Raw genomic sequence first — 19722 nt, 5'->3', positions numbered from 1 at the left:
CTCTGCCTGCCACTGGTATACCTCCCAACTTTTGAAGTCCCGCAGGCGGGACGATGCTCCTGCGCGCCAGAGGCGCGTCGAAATTTTCGGGGCGTGGCCTAATTTAGGGCGTGGCCTATACTCGCGGCTCTTCCGCGAGGCCACGCCCCCATTGTGCCGCTATGGGGGCATGACCCAGAGGCTCTGTGAGCCTCTAGCCATGCCCCCAGGCTGCGGGAATAGACGCTGTGCGCATGCGCACAGCATTTATTCCCCGCTGCTTAGCAGCTGACAGGGGGGACTCCCAACAGCCCCCCCACACCGCGGGACACTGCCGCCCGCGGGTGGGACATCGGGACAGGCCCTGACAATCGGGACTGTCCCGATAAAATCGGGACTGTTGGGAGGTATGCACTGGGGCTCCGTTGCTGGGAGCATGGAACCTGTCCGAGCACCGGGGCACATTATTACATATGCATACCTCCCAACTTTTGAAGTTGGGAGGTCGGGATGTTCACGCGGCTTCGCCGCGCGCGCTCCCGATAAGGGGGCGTGGCCTCAAGAAAAGGGGCGTGGCCTCACGGGGTGACGCGGCCTCCGGCCACGCCCCCGTTTTCGCCGCTCGTCGGCGCTGAATAGACGCCATGCGCACAGCGTCTATTCTCGGCAAGCTGGGGGGGCTCCCAACTGTCCCCCCCACCGTGGGACAATTACACAGAGCCAAATAAGAAGTGATTAAGAAGCTGGAGCCGAATAAGAAGTGAATAAGAAGCAGGCCGAATAAGAAGCCAACTTCAGCCTCGTCGCTTCTTAGGAGGCACTGGCAATTCCCCCCCACACACACACCAACCAACCCGCCCCCCCCCCCCCCCCCCCCGCCCGCCCGTCTGTCCGTACTTACCGCTCGCTGGCTCTGCAGGACTTCAGGCTCCACTCAGACACGCAGAGATGGCAGCTGCTGGATAGGAAGAGGACGTCACTGTGACCGCCCAGCAGCTTGCGCACATAGGCTGGAGGCACAGTGACGTCCTAGAGAGCGCGGGGGCGTGGTTTATATCTCCCAACCGTCTCGGGAAGCCGGGACTGCGGTAAGCAGTACCGGGACGGAGGGACATCGGCCGTAAATCGGGAATGTCCCGCCGAATCCGGGACGGTTGGGAGGTATGCATATGCACAAAAATATAGTGAACAATATCAATATTGTGCATATCGTTAACTAAAATCAGTAATGTGCACATAGCTTTATATAAGGTAACAAGCACATCCAATGGAAATCATTAGTACAGCCTCTGTGCTACAGCCTTTTAAATTTGTGATGTTTATGTAACAATCAGTTGTTTTTGTAAATGGTGAAAGCTATAATGCCAGAAATTTTTTTCCAGATATTTATTGCTTTAAAACCTGTTGCTTCACCAGGATATTGGTGACCCTTCACAGAATAAGAAAAAAAATGTTTATGTACTGCAGCAGGCTGCTTTAGAACTACATATCCCAGCATGCCCTACCACAGTTTAGCTATTTGACCATGCTAAAACTGTTGTAGAGCATGCTGGGATGTGTAGTTTACCAGCAGCTTGATGGTAAAAGTTTAAACATAAAAATGTAATTCATTACGTGTAAAACTACTTGAAAAACACATGATTTTGTTATTAATTTGTACATGCCGTTATTTACTACAATGTTTTTTCGCGACAGTTTTTTTTTTAATCTAATTTTGCCAGTCTTCAAAATGGCCGCGGTGGGTTCGCTCTCCATAACACCCGCAGTCTCCTACTCGCGTGCTCCACGCTGTGCGTGCTGCGGAAGGGGCTGAGTGGGAGGCAGCGTGCATATGGTGGTATATGTCTGGAAGTTTGGCGGGATCCTCCTCCGGCTGCGTCACTAGCGCACGCTCTCTCGTCTTTTTTCTCGCGCGGGAAGTAGCAGCTCCTCCGGTGACCGGCTGGCGGCCTCTGTCCCCGCTGCTGTGGCAGGTCGTTTAGACGAGGCGGGAAAAATGGCGAATAAAGAAAGTAAGGGAGCTCTCATACCGCTATTACCAGGACGGCTTGCCGTTAGGGCCGAGGGAGCGGCGGTTTCGTCGCACATGCCGTTAATCTCTATGTTGCTGATGGCGCTCTGTACATAGATGCCCGTCTCCTCATCCAGCCTCCGCGTTTAGTGGCTACAGCCACATGCCCCGTATGTGTTGTGCACTGCAGCCATTCCCACGTCTCACCAGGCTGTCTACTATTCGTACTGAGTGCTGCACAATAGACCTGCATCGTAGTGTTGGTAGAAACCTGCAGATTGGCCTGGTGTAAGGGTTCTCCTATATGCCATTAGTAGACGGCACTAGACCCTCTGTTTACCCATGTATTCTGGTGGGTAAATACCCAATTCATGAAATGATTCCACTATATAGATCTGATGGGGACTATGTAAAAACCGGACCGGACTACACTCCGGAGACCACCAGACAGGACATCACAATCTGCAGTCTGGAGCTTGTAGGGTCCTGTCCGGGGGGTGTCCTGTCCGGGGGGTGTCCTGTCCGGGGGGTGTCCTGTCCGGGGGGTGTCCTGTCCGGGGGGTGTCCTGTCCGGGGGGTGTCCTGTCCGGGGGGTGTCTTGTACAGGGGGGTCCCTGTGATAGCTATCGCCAGGGACATGGGGAATGGGTGATTACAGCCTCCCTGTGTGGTCCGGACCGTCCGGTTTTTGCTACATGACCGGACCATGCAGGGAGTCTTTATACTGCTCCTTTCCCTGGTGACAGGCAGTGCGCCCCCCCCCCCCGACAGGACACCCCCCGGACCGGAGGCTACAAGCTCCAAAATGCAGAGTTTGATGTCTGGTCCCGTTTTCACCCATACCCGATCTGATGGTATTTTATTTACAGTTTCTTATATAGCACAGCATATTCCTTTGCGCTTTACAATTGGATCAAACAAACTGGGTAGATACAAACTGGTACTTCCTCACTTTTGTGTCCACTGTAGTTAGCCGCTACTTAATTGTCACATAAAGATTTTCTGCGAGGGAACGGTTACAAATCTGCTTTAGATGCATTGGTCCATGCCACCATCTATTAAACCTTCAGTAAAGTTGTAGCGAGCCTGTAGCGTGGTGAGCTGACAATGATGCTTGCCAGCACCACGTAAGTCCCGTAGCGTAAGCGGTGGCCGCAAAGATGAGGATGTACCAATCCTATTTTATGCATGTAATTCTGTACGTATGCAATCAAAATACTGTTACTTTCCAATCTTGCTAGCCATAAATAGGCTTTTCAGAATGTGCCTTTTATCTGGGGTACAGGTTCTATGGCTGGGTAGAGCCAGCTTTAATTTAGCATGCAACAGAACCCATAATTCATATGCCCTGTACACACTATGCAATTAGGGTTAGGTATTCATTTTTTTTATATAGTAAAAATCGAATAGACATCAAATGGTTTTCATCTGCATTCCATCCTTTTGCGTGACATCGGAATCAAGTAGAAAACTAAACTAAAATCGAATGTGTACACTATGCCATGCGATTTGATCCTGATCGAATCCGGATTGAATTAGACTATTGCTGCCCATACACGCCCCGATACGGGCGTGCGTTTCGTGCTTAACAAGCACGGATTGCATTGCATTGCCTGTGCATGCAATGTGATGAAAACAAAGTACAAAACGTATGTGCAAGCACATACTTTTTGTACTGTGCGATGAGGTGCCGCGGGAGCGCGCGCCTCAAAGCACAGAACGCACAGCCCGCATCGCAGCATGTATGGGCTGCTTATGAATCACACTGTGTATGGCAAGCATTCCCAACCACGGTCCTCAAGGCACACCAACAGTACAGGTTTTGTAGATATCCAGGCTTGAGCACAGGTGACTTATTTAGTATCTGAGGGATTCTGATTAAACCATTTGCTGAAGCCTGAATATCACTAAAACGTGCACTGTTGGTGTGCCTTGAGGACCGTGGTTGGGAATGCCTTGTGTATGGGGCTATTGGTGTCCTAGTCCATAGGGATATTATGGCAAGTGTTGAATGTTATCTTATTCTATTGGCATATTATTGAAGTTGTTCAGGTGCCTTATTAAAACTGTCTGTTTCTAGTGTTTGAAGATACTGTTGAGGAACGTGTTATCAATGAGGAGTACAAGATCTGGAAGAAGAATACTCCATTCCTCTATGACCTGGTTATGACACATGCCCTGGAGTGGCCGAGTCTCACTGTGCAGTGGCTTCCTGATGTTACTAGGTAATGATCAGCTTATATAATTAGGCCGCTGTGTATATTTGTTGCTGTGCACACCTCTGATACTGATCTTTTCAAAACATGCATTCTTTACAATGTAAGTTCTCGCAAGCAGGGCACTCGTCCTTCATTTGCTTCATTGGCTGCTATTGTATTCACGGTACAATTACAAGGTGTGATGCACGTTTTAGCGCACAGCACAAAGTATGTGCTGCCAGTACTTTTTGAACTGGAATGCATTGCATCTAGTTCAAAATGCAGTTCTTTAGCTCGTCGCATGCGTTTTGAACTAGATGTGATACACTCTAGTTCAAAAGTCTATCGCTCATAAGTCTCATTCATATTTTGCTTATTTGTTTGTTCTGTAATAGGGTGCTGTGGATCCCTTGTGGCACCATATAAATAAAGGTTAATATCTATAGGATCTAGCTAGTACATAAGTCATATTTAAAGTGTGATTAAATTACTGAAGTGGGCGTTTACCAATTGGAGACAAGTGGCCTGAATCTTAAAATAAAAACTTACTAATTCTGATTTACTTTGCCTATAAGGGCAGATTGACTTCAGGTAAGAACCAGGTCAGTTACTATAGATTTTTAGCAAGTCTTATCTGATGGATCCCCATTTACTTTGCATTTTCCTATGATGAGCAATAATAAACCACAAGTATTGCTAGTGAGCAAGTATGCCAACTTTAGGTGTAGCCAATGCTATTGAAGACTTATGGGTTATTCCACCACTTCTAGTTTATCAAAACACTTTGCGCTATTGAGGTGTGTGCCCAACTTTAGTGAGGAGTGTTTTTTTTTTTTTTTTTCTTTTGAAGCTATTACTTGATGATTGGCAATGTTTACCTTCATTATACCGTATAAAACTTTAGGTACTTGTGTAATAGCATGGCGCCCGTTACGTAGTTAGCGTAGTGTTCACGCGACCAGCGTAGTCGGCGTCCTTGTCAAGAAGTAGCATAGTGTTCCCGCGGCCAGCGTAGTCAGTCAGTGTTACCGTAGTCAGTGAGAGGTGAAGTGATTGCAGAAAGGCTGCAGAACCTCTCACTATGTTTAACCTGCCGCCGACAGGAGAAGTCGGTGGCTTTTTTTTCAGCAGCACCATTTGCTGCCACTGACACAAACCTGTGTTAATGGACACCCAATGCACTTGAGTATGAAGGAGTGCATTAAAACCTGCCGAAAGAAGATAAGTCTCCGTGCGGCACATTGGTTTCCGGGGTATCGTATCCCATTTCTTATCCTTATTTATTCATGGGCAGAGGAGCTCACAAGCATATTGTGAGCAACAAATAAACCACCGTGCTGTACAATAACCTTGGACTTAATGTTGCAGCCCCAATGACGGATTGGCGGTCCGGGAAAAATAGTTGAGGTGGACGAGTCTTTTTGTACAGATAGACATGTCTGGCGCATGCTGCTTCAACAGTGGTTGTTTGGAGGCATATCCAGAGACACCGGTGAGTGTTTTATAATGCCGGTGGACAGATGTGACTCCAGCACCCTGATGTCCACCATCAACAAATGTATAGAACCGGGAACGACTATATACTCTGATTGCTGACGTGCATATAACACTCAACAGCTGGAGCAGGCAGGGTACCACCGCTATAATTTTGTTGATCCGGAGACTGGGGTTCGTACCCAAAACATTGAATGCCTTTAGGGATCTTGTAAGAGGTGTAACAAGGCAAAGGGGCACTGCACGCCAAAATCTGGACTCCTATCTCCAGGAATTCATTTGGCGCAAAACTGTCAGCGCAAAAAATGCTCTCCAGCGGATTCTACATGCCCAAACCTGCTCGCAAAGGCTGACAACTGCGTCAACTTCAGCTGCAGTTTCTATGAATGCAGAAGCTGAAGAATAACTTATTTTCTTTGGTCTTTCATATTGTACTTTAAGTGTGTTTTTTTTGTATTTTTTTATTATTCACTAAAATCCAGTTACCTGTTATCATACATCTGAGACTGCAATGACGACATGTGTTATGTCAGGTGTGAATGTGTTCCTGAAACACCCCCACTATTCACGCCAGCCCGAAGTGGACTTTACATGTATTCAGCGGGGCTCACTGCGCTTGCCACACTTTATAACATCAACTCCACTCCGATGTGTATAGTGGGAGTATGAACAGGTCGGCGGGACGCTTAACGCATCCCCTCGCGGTGGATAGTGGGGGTTTGAAAAGGAGGCATTTGCCAGTATGTAACATGGAGCACTGGCAAATGCCTCCTTTTTTGTGCATAAGACGCACTTGCGCCCGCATACCCCCTTTGTGAACGAGACGTACATGCTACTGAACCCCCGGAGTGTCTCCCTGAAGCGGGCACGGTTGCCGTACCCTGCTGCAATAATTACTGAGACGCACCTGCGTCTCAGACAACTGGAGCGTGCCGGCGCTAGCATGATCCACTCTCCGCCAGCGCAGGTGATCCGGCGATGTGTGAGGCGCTCACTAGGCTTGCCATGGATGCCGGGGACAGAGCCGGGCTGCCGCGGAGTCATTACGCTAACTATGCTATGCAGCTGTTGGGCTACGCTGACAGCATAGTTTAGCCTACGCTGAAAACGTAGCGTAGCCGGTCGCCATGCTATTACACAAGTACCAAAGCGTATTTTAAAATGATACACTGTAGAAGATAATGTCGTCCTGTAAATGTTGTAAAAATGCATATGCAGGCCAATAATGAAAGCCTGTAAGTGGAAAACATAAGCTGGGCACACAGTTGAGATGAGAGATTCACTTTATTGTCATTACCCCACAATAGGGCAACAAAATTAAGTTTTAACATCTTCCCTAATTCATTGTATGGCAACGACAAACTTAATCACAGTACATGAAACATTAAAGCACTTACACTACCTAGAATTTAAAGCTACAACTGCTGTAAGAAAAAAACTATTCCTCGGTCTGCTTGCCCTATTTTTAAAACATCTAAAACACCTACCAGAAGGTAAAAGTGTGATTAAACCCTTTGCTGGGTGAGTCAAATCCTTTATAATATTTGCACGGCGCTTACAGCGTTTCCGCTGAATAGCTTCCACCGTTTGAAGTGTGGTCCCTACAATCCACTGGGCCGTTTTAACAACCCTCTGTAACATCTTACGCTCTGCAACTGTGCAATTACCGTACCATACTATAGCACGGCAATAAAAAATCATCAGAATACTTGCTGACAACTGATGTATTTTTAACACCCTTAAACAATGTAGTTTCTGTGCAAAACATTACTTGGATCATTCAGTGTTTACGGTAAATTGTGCGTACGCCTGGTTTACTGATAGCTGCATGGCCAATCAGAAGAGTGCGTACTATTTACGGCTTTTTGTGTATCGCAGAATATTCTGTTGAGCTTTACATGATGTTTGTCAGAATTGCACAGTAGGTATAGCCAATCTAGCTTTGTCTAGGAGGGGAGGGAATGCTTCCTGACCATTGCTGTGACAGGCTTTTCTGGTGTGTTCCCCTCATGTTAAGTGCATAAATCTGGTAATATATGGGCGTAAATTAACAATTTATTCCCAGACACTAGAAAATGGCCAAAAAAAGTAAGTGTTTGGATAAATTTGTTAAACAGAATGGTTGATATTCATTTGCTCCCATACATTACAAGATTTTCTTCTTCAGGTTTTATGGTCCCCACAGGGTGACATCGGGGTTGTAAGTGGATCCAGAGGACTGTAGCACCAATCAGCACAGCTTTGAGACATCCCAGGATGCATTACTCCTCACCCCTATTACCCCTCTTCCATGCTCAGCTCCTCTGGGTTTTTTTTGTTGGTGCCAGCAGGAAGGAAGGGTGCACCATTGTTTTGTCAGCAGGGACTGCCTGAGACAGGCTTTTTTTAATTATTATTTTTTTTCTTACAAACTTTATTTTTTACTAATGTTAGAAGGGCTAGCAGCGCTGTCAGTCCTAGTGACTACAGCGCAGCAGCCCCATCACCCCTATTGGTGCCAAAACTCCCCCACGACCTGGGTGAAGTGGGGTTCTTGCAGCAAAGCTAGTGCCCGGTGTTTAGCACCGCTGGACGCCGAAATCCTTGGGCAGCGTGGCCGGCAATACAGGGGCAGGTAAGGCTCTGTCTGAGTGCATAAATCTTTGTCACACTGTGGGACAGCGAGACGGCCTTCAGTGGATGGTGTGGACACTTCTGCTTGCAGCTTGAGCACTTGGGTGTCCATGATACAGGAAGGTGGTAATCTCCTACTGATAGCCCCAGCCTTTCCTCAACGTCATTGGTTTGTAGACCTGCAACATCTGTCAGTACAGCAACAGTTTAGTTTGTCTCTCCGATCGCACTTAGTCAGGGGCCTTGCCTACACCCAGATCTACGGCGCCTGTCTTTGAAGGCATGGTGCTTGAGTCTGATCTTCTAAAAAATGAAAGGATTCTCCAAAAATAAAAACCAGGCAATACTCGGCTAGTAAACACGCTTCTGCCAGAATATACTATAGTGTGGCATACATATTTCATCTGGTGTGCAGCTTGGGGCTATGTTCAAAATGGCAAGACTACTTACTTTTCTACAGAGAGGCTTAGACTTGGGTCTAAGACTAGCTTAATTGAAAGTGCATTGCATATCTCGGGCCTTTCCATCTGGTTCTAAAGAAAGATTGCATCTATCCCAGACATACGTACTTTCCTTCAAGGAGTGATACGTATCCGACGGAAGCGGTACATCTGTCAGAACAGACTTAGGTCTACAGTCATTAGGTCGACCCCGGAAGGTCGACAGGGTTAAAGGTCGACATGGCTCAATGTCAACATGGGCCAAGGTCGACATGGTTTTAGGTCGACAGTCATTAGGTCGACATGAGTTTTTCACTGTTTTTTTTACCTGAATGTCGACAGTCGACATGGACACAGTTGGAGTCGAACCACAGCCCCTCGCATCGCTCGCTATGCTTCGGGCACGGTGCCTCGCTGCTCTCGGCACACTATTTTATTCTCCCACCATGCCCTAGTGGATGGTAGGGCATGAAATACCGCCTGTCGGCTCAAAAAACTGTGAAAAACTCATGTCGACCTAATGACTGTCGACCTTGAGCCATGTCTACCTTTAACCCTGTCGACCTTCCGGGGTCGACCTAATGACTGTCGACCTAAGTCTGGTCTGACAAATGACAGTTTCCCTATCCGACATCCATATGTGCCGCCAATGACACCGTGGGGTCTGTCCTTGGTTTTGCAGGCATTCGGAAAACCTCCTTTCGAAGCACTGCACACAGTGGAATTTAAGTGGCTCACTGCTATGTTGCGCTTCCTGTTGGCAATTGCTTCTGCTAGACATGTATTGGACTTGATTGCCCTCTCATGCCATTCCCCTTTTCTTCCACTCAGGGCGGCTCTGAGAACCAGTTCTACACACCTTCCTAAAGTAGTTTCCAGGCTTCATATAAACCAGGAAATTGTTGTCCCACCCTTCAACTCAGAGGATCTGTCTCCGGCTGAGCGTTCTTTGGATTTAGATAGGGCTCTAACTACATAAGTTGACTGTACTGCTTCTATTTGGAAGTCAGAGGCATTATTTGTATACAGTGAGCCAGAAACTGGCTCACTGGATACGATTGGCCATTCAGCAGGCTTACCAGCAAGCTGATCTTCCACTACCACCGTCTATTCGTGCACATTCTACCAGGTCGGTAGGTCCCTCATGGGCAGCATGCCGAGGGGCATCTGCTGAGCAATTTTGCAAGGCCGTAACGTGGTAATCTGTTCATACATTCACTGTATTCTATGCATTTGACACGTTCACCTCCCAGGATGCTTCCTTTGGTCAAGTTCTTCTGACACCTCAGGCTGGTAGCCTCCCTTGAGTACTGCTATTGGTCATCCCTGATGTCACCCTATGGGGACCATGAAATCCGAAGAAGAAAACTAGTTATGGTAGAATTACCTTCGGTTAACTTTCTTCGGGTTTCATGGGACCCACAGGGCACCCACCCTTATAGGCCTGAGGTATTCCTTGTGGTATACAAGATCTGATTTAAACTACCTTTTTCACTACTTCCCCCTGTGTGAGTGTTCTGGTATGTTCATCACCTGTCTTCTCCATTTCCTGCTATTGGCTTGTTAACAAACTGAGGTGCTGAGCATGGAAGCGGAGTTATAGGCGAGAGGAGCTGTGCATCCTGGGATTCGAGAAAAAGGGGTGTACACTACGTATCTATAGGCGCTGTCTTTAGCTGCTGCTCTAGAGGGCATTGTGGGGGCCCTCTGGAAATGACAAAAGTGAAAAAAGAAGGGGTTTTGAGCAGCGCTGAGTTTCACTGAGAATCACAAATACAAAGTTAAACAGTTTAATGTGTGCACAAATAACAAACAAGATAAAAAGCAAATTGAATAAAATTGATAAAATGGGTCAATGTTGCAACAGATTAATCCTGCATAATTGAGGAATAGAGGAGATTTACTCCGCAAAAGGCTTGGTCTCAAATAAGGCCTTTAAGATCTCCAATCACTTATTGGTGTAATATGGTTCACCACAAAACTTGGAGTGAAAAGAGAAAAATAGTTCTGGAATATTACCCAGCTTTTTGATGTTGGTTGGCCAATATGCAGTCCTTCTTGAGTAGTCCACAGTAGGCGAATAGCACTTCGCTGGCAAAAGTGGAGACGGCAGGGTCCTATGCTGTCAATAAAATTCCAGTCTGAAACCAAGGCGATGAGATGGCTCAATGCCTTTCGGCACCTAAAAGGCACATTCCTCAGGTGCCGAAACACGTTGAGCCATCTCATCGCCTTGGTTTCAAACTGGCATTTTACTGACAGCATAGGACCCTGCCGTCTCCACTTTTGTCAGCGAAATGCTTTTCGCCTACTGTGGACTACTCAAGACGGACTGCATATTGGCCAACCAACATCAAAAAGCTGGGTAATATTCCAGAACAATTTTTCTCTTTTCACTCCAAGTTTTGTGGTGAACCATATCACACCAATAAGTGATTGGAGATCTTAAAGGCCTTATTTGAGACCAAGGGGGATATTCAATCGCCGTCGAGCATCTCCCGTGGGGGAGATGCTCGACGGGCCCTATTCAATGCTGTCTTCCCCGACAGCATTGAACAGGGTTTCCCGGCAGAACGAGCCCGACATCTCTAGCTGTCGGGCTCGTTCTGCCGAGAACAGCCGGGAAGTGACGAGCTGCCTGCTGCAGCTCGTCACTTCCCGGCCGCAACTCGCGGCCACGCCCCCTTCTCGTCCTGCTGCAGGCGGGACATTGAATCCCGCCTGCATGTTCTCGGTCGAGCTGACCGAGAACAGGACTGGGTCACGGCGGGCGAGCAAGCTCATCTGCCGTGACCCGAAGATTGAATACCCCCCCAAGCCTCTTGCGGAGTAAATCTCCTCTATTCCTCAATTATGCAGGATTAATCTGTTGCAACATTGACCCATTTTATTCAATTTGCTTTTTATCTTGTTTGTTATTTGTGCACACATTAAACTGTTTAATTAACTTTGTATTTGTGATTCTCTCAGTGAAACCCAGCGCTGCTCAAAACCCCCTTTTTTTTTTTTTCACGTGCATCCTGGGATGTCTCAACGCTTTGCTGATTGATGCCACAGTCCTCTGGGTCTGCTTACAACCCCAGTGGTTCCCATGAACCTCACGGAAAGAGTCAACTGAAGATAATGGGCCCCATACATCAGCAATCACAATTAATGGATTTCCAGATCCAGGGATTTTTTGGCCAGATAAATGGATTCTACAATCTATCTGACTTTCCCACACATTACAGATTTATTTCACTGATCGGCAGATTTTTCCATCTAAAGATTGCATCTTCATTTCTGGAAATTGCCCAATCGATTTTGTCATTTCAGCTGTTCATAATGTAAATAATGGGCCCCATACATCAGCCATTAATTGTGACAATCCTGAGATCTGGAGATGATTGCCACAATTAATTTTAGATGTGTGGGCTCCCCCTTTTGGCAATCCCAATCAAAAAGTTATAGGGATCGCCAATCGAATGCTTATTAAATTTTTAAACATGCTTAATAATCTGGTATTATCTGTGGATCTTTTTTGTGTGGGCAAGTCAAAAAGATTGTAGAATCCATTTATCTGGCCAAAAAAATCCCTGGATCTGGAAATCCATTAATTGTGATTGCTGATGTATGGGGCCCATAAAGATTGCACCTTCATATCTGGAAATTGCCCAATTGATTGTCATTTCAGCTGTTCATAATTTAAATAGATGAAGACGAATTGGGAATGCCCACACATATAAAAAAGATCTGCAGATAATACCAGATTATTAAGCATGTTTAAAAATCTGAGTAAGCAATCGATTGGCGATCCCTATTAACTTTTGATTGGGATTGCCAAAAGGGGAAGCCCACACATCTAAAATTAATTGTGGCAATCATCTCCCGATCTCAGGATTGTCACAATTAATTGCTGATGTATGTGGCCCATTACTCTTGTTTTTGATCCCACCTGACAAATTTGACAGAGAAAAGATTAGGGGGAAATTTACGAAGATATGTGATGTTGCTATGGGCAACCAATCCGATACGGTCTACTATATTCTAGAGCAGGGCTGGGCAACACCGGCCCTCCAGATGTTAATGAACTACACATTCCAGGATGCTTTGCATTAGTTTTGCTATGTGGCCATGCTGAAACTGATGCAAGGCATGCTGGGATGTGTAGTTCATCAACATCTGGAGGGCCGGTGTTGCCCAGCCCTGTTCTAGAGGGTGCTAAATAAGTGGATTCTGATTGGTTGCCCATAGCAACAGAACATGAGAAGTAGAATACACATCTTAGTAAATTTCCCCCTAGGTGTGTACCCAGCTTTAGAAACAGTAGAAATCCATTCATGTGTGTTTTTTTTTTTTACCCAGTCAGTTAACATGTGGTTTTTTTATAAAGTAACTTGTATTTTGCAGCGTTGGAATTTTGGCTTTTAATTGCACACTATGGGGGAAATTTACTAAGATGGGAGTTCTTTCACATGGATGCTGCAATTACAATCTACTTATTTAGCACTTTCTTGGTGATGATAGATAATATCTGGTTGCTCATAGCAACATCCCATGTAACCTAGAACTCCCATCTTAGTGAATGTCCCCCTATATTTTGAAAAGTGATTCAATTACATTCCTTGTGGAAAAATGTGAACATTTAACCCAATCTAGTCTTTCTACTTTTTTTTTTTCCCCGTTATCTCATTTTTCCATTACTATACATTTTCAAAAAGTGCATGTGGTCTTACACAAGTCTGTTTGCATCTGTTGCCCCTGTAGACCAGAAGGAAAAGACTATGCCTTGCATTGGTTGGTGCTTGGGACTCACACATCAGATGAACAAAATCACCTTGTAGTGGCTCGAGTACAAATTCCCAATGATGATGCACAGTTCGATGCTTCTCACTACGACAGTGAGAAAGGAGGTAAGACTCAATGACATGCTGCTATGAGGCTACCTAGTTATCACTCTTCAGCTGTGGCCATATGTTATGTGATTTTTGGGCTTTTAATTGCATAAGGTAGGACTGGTATAAGAAAAGGGATAAATGCAATACAACTGGCAAGTTCCACATTCCTTCTATTTTTGTGTTTCCAGAGTTTGGTGGCTTTGGTTCGGTTAGTGGCAAAATTGAAACTGAAATAAAAATTAACCATGAAGGCGAAGTAAATCGGGCCAGGTACATGCCACAGAATCCATGTATTATTGCAACTAAAACTCCCTCATCGGATGTGCTTGTATTTGATTATACAAAGCACCCATCCAAACCTGGTGAGTATGGCAATTGTCTGAAGTTAACAAATAACCCTTAATGATGATTTGCAAGATAATACATCCTATCTAATGGTTTAAATTGTGTAAGGGCTAGACCACTGCTCCAGAGCATCTTCAAAACAGAATGTCTTTTATGTGTGGTGAATTTTTATTACCCATGAACCTGTGATGGGGCCATGTGTGCCCAGGCCTCATTGATGTGTGTGGTGAGTGAATGCTAGCCTGCCTAGTCCTGTCCAACAGAAGAACTACTTTTGCACAAATAGCTGAAAGTTTGTGCTGGCTACTATAGAAAGGAGTCAGATATGGTGCATTGCTGCGTCGTTGCAGAGTTGTCAGTGTTTGCCCATGCTGATCCCTGTCTACCTCAGAAAACTTCTTTTTTGTGTCAGAGCTTCAGAACTGGATCATGGAGCAACGGAAGAAGGTAGGCTGGTCTGAAGCATTTTCGTACATGTTACATGGAAGGCTGTGTGTGTGAGTTCTCCTGGCAAAGACGAAGGCAAGCTGTTGGGAGAGTGTGAGATTCTTTGGCCAATGTCTGCTGGGAAGCACTGGTCTTGAATTAATGTGAATGTTATTTTGATGGGTACCAGCTACCTTATTGTTGAAGACTACACTCTGTAAAATGCAGAGGTATCACTGATGACTGTGGCTTCTTGGAGCAGGATAATGCACCCTTCCATACAAAAATTGTTTGGTATTGGTTTGAGGACCATGAATGTTCAAGATGGTTTGGCCTCCACAATTTCTAGATTTCAATCCAATTAGGCATCTGTGATGTGCTGGGAAAACCAGTGTGAGCCATGGAGGCCCCACCTCCCAATGCACAGGATTTAAGTCTGCTGCCAACATACTAGTGCCACATACCACACTTTCAGAGGTCTTGTGGAGTCCATGCCTCCTGTTTCATCATGTTCAACAACCAAAAAACAGGTCTCATCAAATTTCAGTTAATGGTTATTAGCTTTTGCTCTTCAGTATCCCCTGTAACTGCATCTCTTCTGTAGGGAGAAATCGCATTGATTTATTACATAGAAGGCAAAATATGATATGTATAAATGCCACTCCACTCTTACTGGGTTTTTGTTATTTAACAATATAAAGAAAAAAATTGATATTCTGAGAACTACATTCTTGTTTGCTGTTATCTGAATTCTGGTCTTTAGTTAATTTTAATGTCTCGCTTTCAAACCTTATTTACTAATCAAAGATTTGGTAGCCCAAGAAACACTTTTATGCTATTAAGTTTATGAGTTTCCTGGCCTTGATTGTAGATCCTAGTGGAGAATGTAATCCTGATCTTCGGTTGAGAGGTCACCAGAAGGAGGGTTATGGCCTCTCCTGGAATTCCAACTTGAGTGGACACTTGCTAAGTGCATCAGATGATCATGTAAGTAAGCGCTTCTCTTACCATTAGCAGATATTGTGATGTAGCAACTAATGCTTCCACATGCAGTTCAGCTTTCTTAAACACCCTCGTTGTTTAAGGAAGATGGAAATCCCGGTCTCATGTTTGGTGCATTATTGGTAATTTTAAAATGCTGTGGTCTACTATTGCACCTATTTTACTGCCCACTAGTAGCACTTATGCAGTGGACGTATAGATTATTTCTGGGCTTGATAAACTATAGGTTTTAATCTTACATGCAGGGTACACCTCCAATACACTAATTATATGGATATTGAGATGCCCTCGAAGTTATGATGTAACTACGAGTATTACTACAGCTAAAGGAATGATTCCATTGGGGGTATTTTGGGTGTCTGTCAGTGATTCAGCTGTTGCTTTAATTTGGCGCCCATTAGCATCTGGTTTAGCTGTGTGAAGCGACTAAACCAGATTATTCGTGCCCTATACATGCAAAATCCCATTTGGAATATAATAGCACATATCTGCTTGCCGACTGAAGAAGCTGCCAGCAGAATAGTAAGCGCTTGTGGTGAACATGCCCTAGTAGCAGAACAATTTTTCAGGCACCATCTAGTGGCCAGCATCTAAAAAACAATTGAATTGCCCATAGTGGGGTATTTTTTTATTTTATTTTTTTAATGCATTTCTTATGCATTTTCCCTTTTAGTTCTTACGCTTTTTTTGTTTGTTTTATTTACTTATTGCAGACTGTTTGCTTGTGGGATATAAGCGCTGGACCAAAAGAAGGCAAAATAGTTGATGCTAAAGCTATTTTTACTGGACACTCAGCTGTGGTTGAGGATGTCGCATGGCACCTTTTGCATGAATCTTTGTTTGGCTCCGTGGCAGATGATCAGAAGCTCATGATGTAAGTTGTTTAATTTTTTTATAGAATTTGTATGGTTTCTATACTTTTTGGTTACTGCTTATGGTTAAGTTAGTGTCTGAAAATTTAGTAAAAAATAAAAAGGGATACTATTAAGGGTAAGCTGCTAAAATATGTAATGGAAATTACCAAGGGAAATATATTCAGAATGTGGTGCACCTGATTAAGGTAATGAATCAACAAATCCAAAAATGTTCACATAAACCTCAATGTAAAAGAGCAAATTGGCACACATTCAGATATAAACACAAAGACAGTGAATTCATGTCTGGTTTGTACCCACATATGAGCTGCTAAGGTCCCAGCTATACAGTGTGGCAAAAAAGTATTTGGACAGCCACCGATTGTGCAAGTTGACCTACTTAAAAAGATGAGGTCTGTAATTTCCATCATAGGTACACTTCAACTGTGAGACAGAATGTGTGTGAAAAAAATCTGGAAATCACATTGTATGATTTGTAAAAAATGCATTTGTATATTCTTGCGAAAAATAAATATTTGGACATTCAAAGTTATGGTGTGTACAAACTTGTCTATATAGTCAAAATATCATCTAGATCTCATGCAGATCGCACAAGTTTTAACCCTAACGATCCCGATGCGCGCTCTTGTATCGCAGCCAGAAAGTCTTGGCTGCATAGACTATATAGTGCAGATCTGCACTATATAGTCTAAATTGTATGCAGATAGTCTAAATTGTATGCAGATAGTCTAAATCAGGCATGTCCAACGTTGGCCCTCCAGATGTTGGGAAACTACACATCCCAGCATGCTTTGCCACAGTTTTGCTATTAGAGAATGCTAAAACTATTGCAAAGCATGCTGGGATGTCTAGTTTCAAAACATCTGGAGGGCCAACGTTGGACATAATTGTATGCAGATGTCTAAATCTGTGGTAGCCAACCCTAGTCCTCGAGAGCTACCAACAGTGCATGTTTTGCAGGTCTCCTCACAGAATCACAAGTGAGCAAATTAGCTCCATCTGTATCTTTTAAAATGTGTCAGTGATTAATGAGTGCACCTGTGCAGCAGCTAGGTTGTCTGGAAAATGTGAACTGTTGGTAGCTCTCAAGGGCTAGGGTTGGCTACCACTGGTCTAAATTGTATGCAGATAGTCTAAATCAGGCATTCCCAACCACGGTCCTCAAGGCACACCAACAGTGCAGGTTTTGTAGATATCCAGGCTTGAGCACAGGTGACTTAATTAGTACCTGAGTGATTCTGATTAAACCATCTGTGCTGAAGCCTGGATATTACTAAAACCTGCACTGTTGGTGTGCCTTGAGGACCGTGGTTGGGACTGCCTGGTCTAAATTGTAATATAGTCATGATTGTACAAGTGTGTACACACCATAAGGTATAAGGAAATGTTTTGTAATATAACCTCTGTTGCCAATTACAGAGGTCAAAAGTTTCCTGTAGTTCTTGAACAGGTTTGCACACACTGTAGCAGGTATTTTGGCCCACTCTTCCATCTGTTCTTTTCGATATGTCATGTTTTTGGGTTGTCACCGGGCAACACAGATTTTCAGTCCCTCCACATACTTTCAATTGGGTTGAGGTCTGGAGACTGACTAGGCCACTCCAGGACCTTGAAATGCTCCTTGCGGAGCCACTCCTTAGTTGCCCGGGTGGTGTGTTTGGGTTCATTGTCATGCTGGAAGACCCAGCCACGTTCCATCTTCAATGCTCTTATGCTGGGTACACACCAGAATGATTTGGCCTCCATTACCCCAAGTTCAATACGGTCTCGACCGATTGTATGTAAATTGGGATTGTTTTGGCATGTTTTAGTTCCGATCCGCGTCCCGTCCCTGCGTTTTGCAGATCTACCTGCTGCAGTCTGGATTTGAAAACTACCCCTTCAACTGGGTACAGATCGGGATTGGAATCTGATCGGATGCAGATCGTGTGCTCCAGCAGATCGTGCGACCATCGAATGGTCGTCTCTCGATCATGATCGTTCTGTTGTGTACCTAGCATTACTGAGGGAAGGAGGGTTTAGGCCAAAATCTCACGATGCATGGCCCCATTCATCCTCTCCTTAATACAGATCAGTCATCCTATGCCCTTTGCAGAAAAGCAACCCCCAAGTATGATGTTTCCACCCCCATGGGTATGGTGTTTTTGGGATGCCACTCATTCTTCTCCCTCCAAACACTGCAAGTGTGGAGTTTATACAAAAAAGTTCTATTTTGTTCCCATCTGACCACATGACATTCTCCCATTTCTTCTCTGGATCATCCAGATGGTCAATGGCAAACTTTAGACGGGCCTGGACATGTGCTGGCTTAAGCAGGTGGACCTTTCAGGCACTGCAGGATTTGAATCCATGATGACGTAGTGTTACTAATGGTAACCTGTGACTGGTCCCAGCTCTCTTGAGGTCATTGACCAGGTCTCCCTGTGTTGTTCTGGGCTTATCTCTCATCGTTCTCAAGATCATTGATACCCCACGAGGTGAGAGCTTGCATTGAACCCCAGGTCGAAGGAGAGCCACAGGTGTTTGAAGATCAGCAGCCATTTGAATGGGGGGTTGCCAACCTCCAATAGGACATAACCAACCCCCCCACCCCCCCCCCCCCCCCCCAAAAAAAAAAAAAGTGGCGCATAGTCCAAACAGTAAGTAACTATTCCAGCCACGTCCAGTACCCCCAGACATGCCCCTCAAATACTCTGCTGAGCGGCATGCCCCCCACGACCCAGATGTGCCATGCTGGGGAGAAGGAGAGGAGGCTTCATACCATTTTGACACAGAAAAGGTCAAGTAGGACCCCAATTTTTTTTTTTTTTGTAATCAGTAATTTTTATTAATTTTTCAATTACCAAAGTGCCCAAGTGGGCAAACACGTCAATCCATAAACATTTTACATACAGTAGAATATATGTTACAACACGGGTAGCAGAGAGTGAGTACATTCCAAGGACCACAATTCCTGTAGGGATTATAAAACAGGAATACCCGAAGGCGCCATTCGGGTAGATGTCCAGCATATAGAGACATGAATGCTCATAATATCTTATCATAATAGGATATTTAGTATTGCTTAACATAAATTCCTAACAAATTGGCCGCATAGCAAGTAAAATGAAATTTCAAAATAGTCTGTTAGCATTGACGTGTCAAACATAAAACAATATACCTCCCCATTATCCACTAACACCCACAAAAATAACCCACCCACAAATCCCAATGCAACCCTCCCGCATAACCCCCCCACCCTGTACAACCCACCCCCAACTAAGGCGTACCTGGATCCCCCCCCCCCCCCCCCCCCCAGCAAACTAAACTGCTAATTTAATAAGGGATAAATTAGTGGCCTGCTGCTGTAAATAGCTAGCCTAAGATCCTAATTTCACCCTTTCTCATATCCCCCCAGTTCCTACGCTATAATACCTATCTAACCCCCCTCCCGTCCCCCCCACCCCATATAAAGGATAACAA

The 19722-nt window shown here is 45.0% G+C and overlaps 1 protein-coding gene across 1 annotated transcript in view; it reads left to right on the top strand.

Annotated features, from left to right (window-relative positions):
* The first annotated feature begins 1785 nt into the window (after positions 1 to 1785).
* The window catches only part of RBBP7 (RB binding protein 7, chromatin remodeling factor), a 29901-nt gene continuing 11964 nt past the window's right edge, over positions 1786 to 19722 (top strand). Inside the window, exons 1-6 of the mRNA XM_083173944.1 lie at positions 1786 to 1991; positions 4071 to 4215; positions 13482 to 13627; positions 13801 to 13974; positions 15255 to 15370; positions 16099 to 16259. Coding sequence (XP_083030070.1) covers positions 1976 to 1991; positions 4071 to 4215; positions 13482 to 13627; positions 13801 to 13974; positions 15255 to 15370; positions 16099 to 16259 — 758 coding nt within the window. The 5' untranslated portion in view covers positions 1786 to 1975. The remainder of the gene's footprint in view (positions 1992 to 4070; positions 4216 to 13481; positions 13628 to 13800; positions 13975 to 15254; positions 15371 to 16098; positions 16260 to 19722) is intronic.

The sequence above is a fragment of the Crinia signifera genome, chromosome 2 (genome assembly GCF_055691185.1).
Source record: "Crinia signifera chromosome 2, ASM5569118v1, whole genome shotgun sequence".
Lineage (NCBI taxonomy): Eukaryota > Metazoa > Chordata > Amphibia > Anura > Myobatrachidae > Crinia > Crinia signifera.
This window is presented reverse-complemented; position numbering and strand designations above follow the sequence as displayed.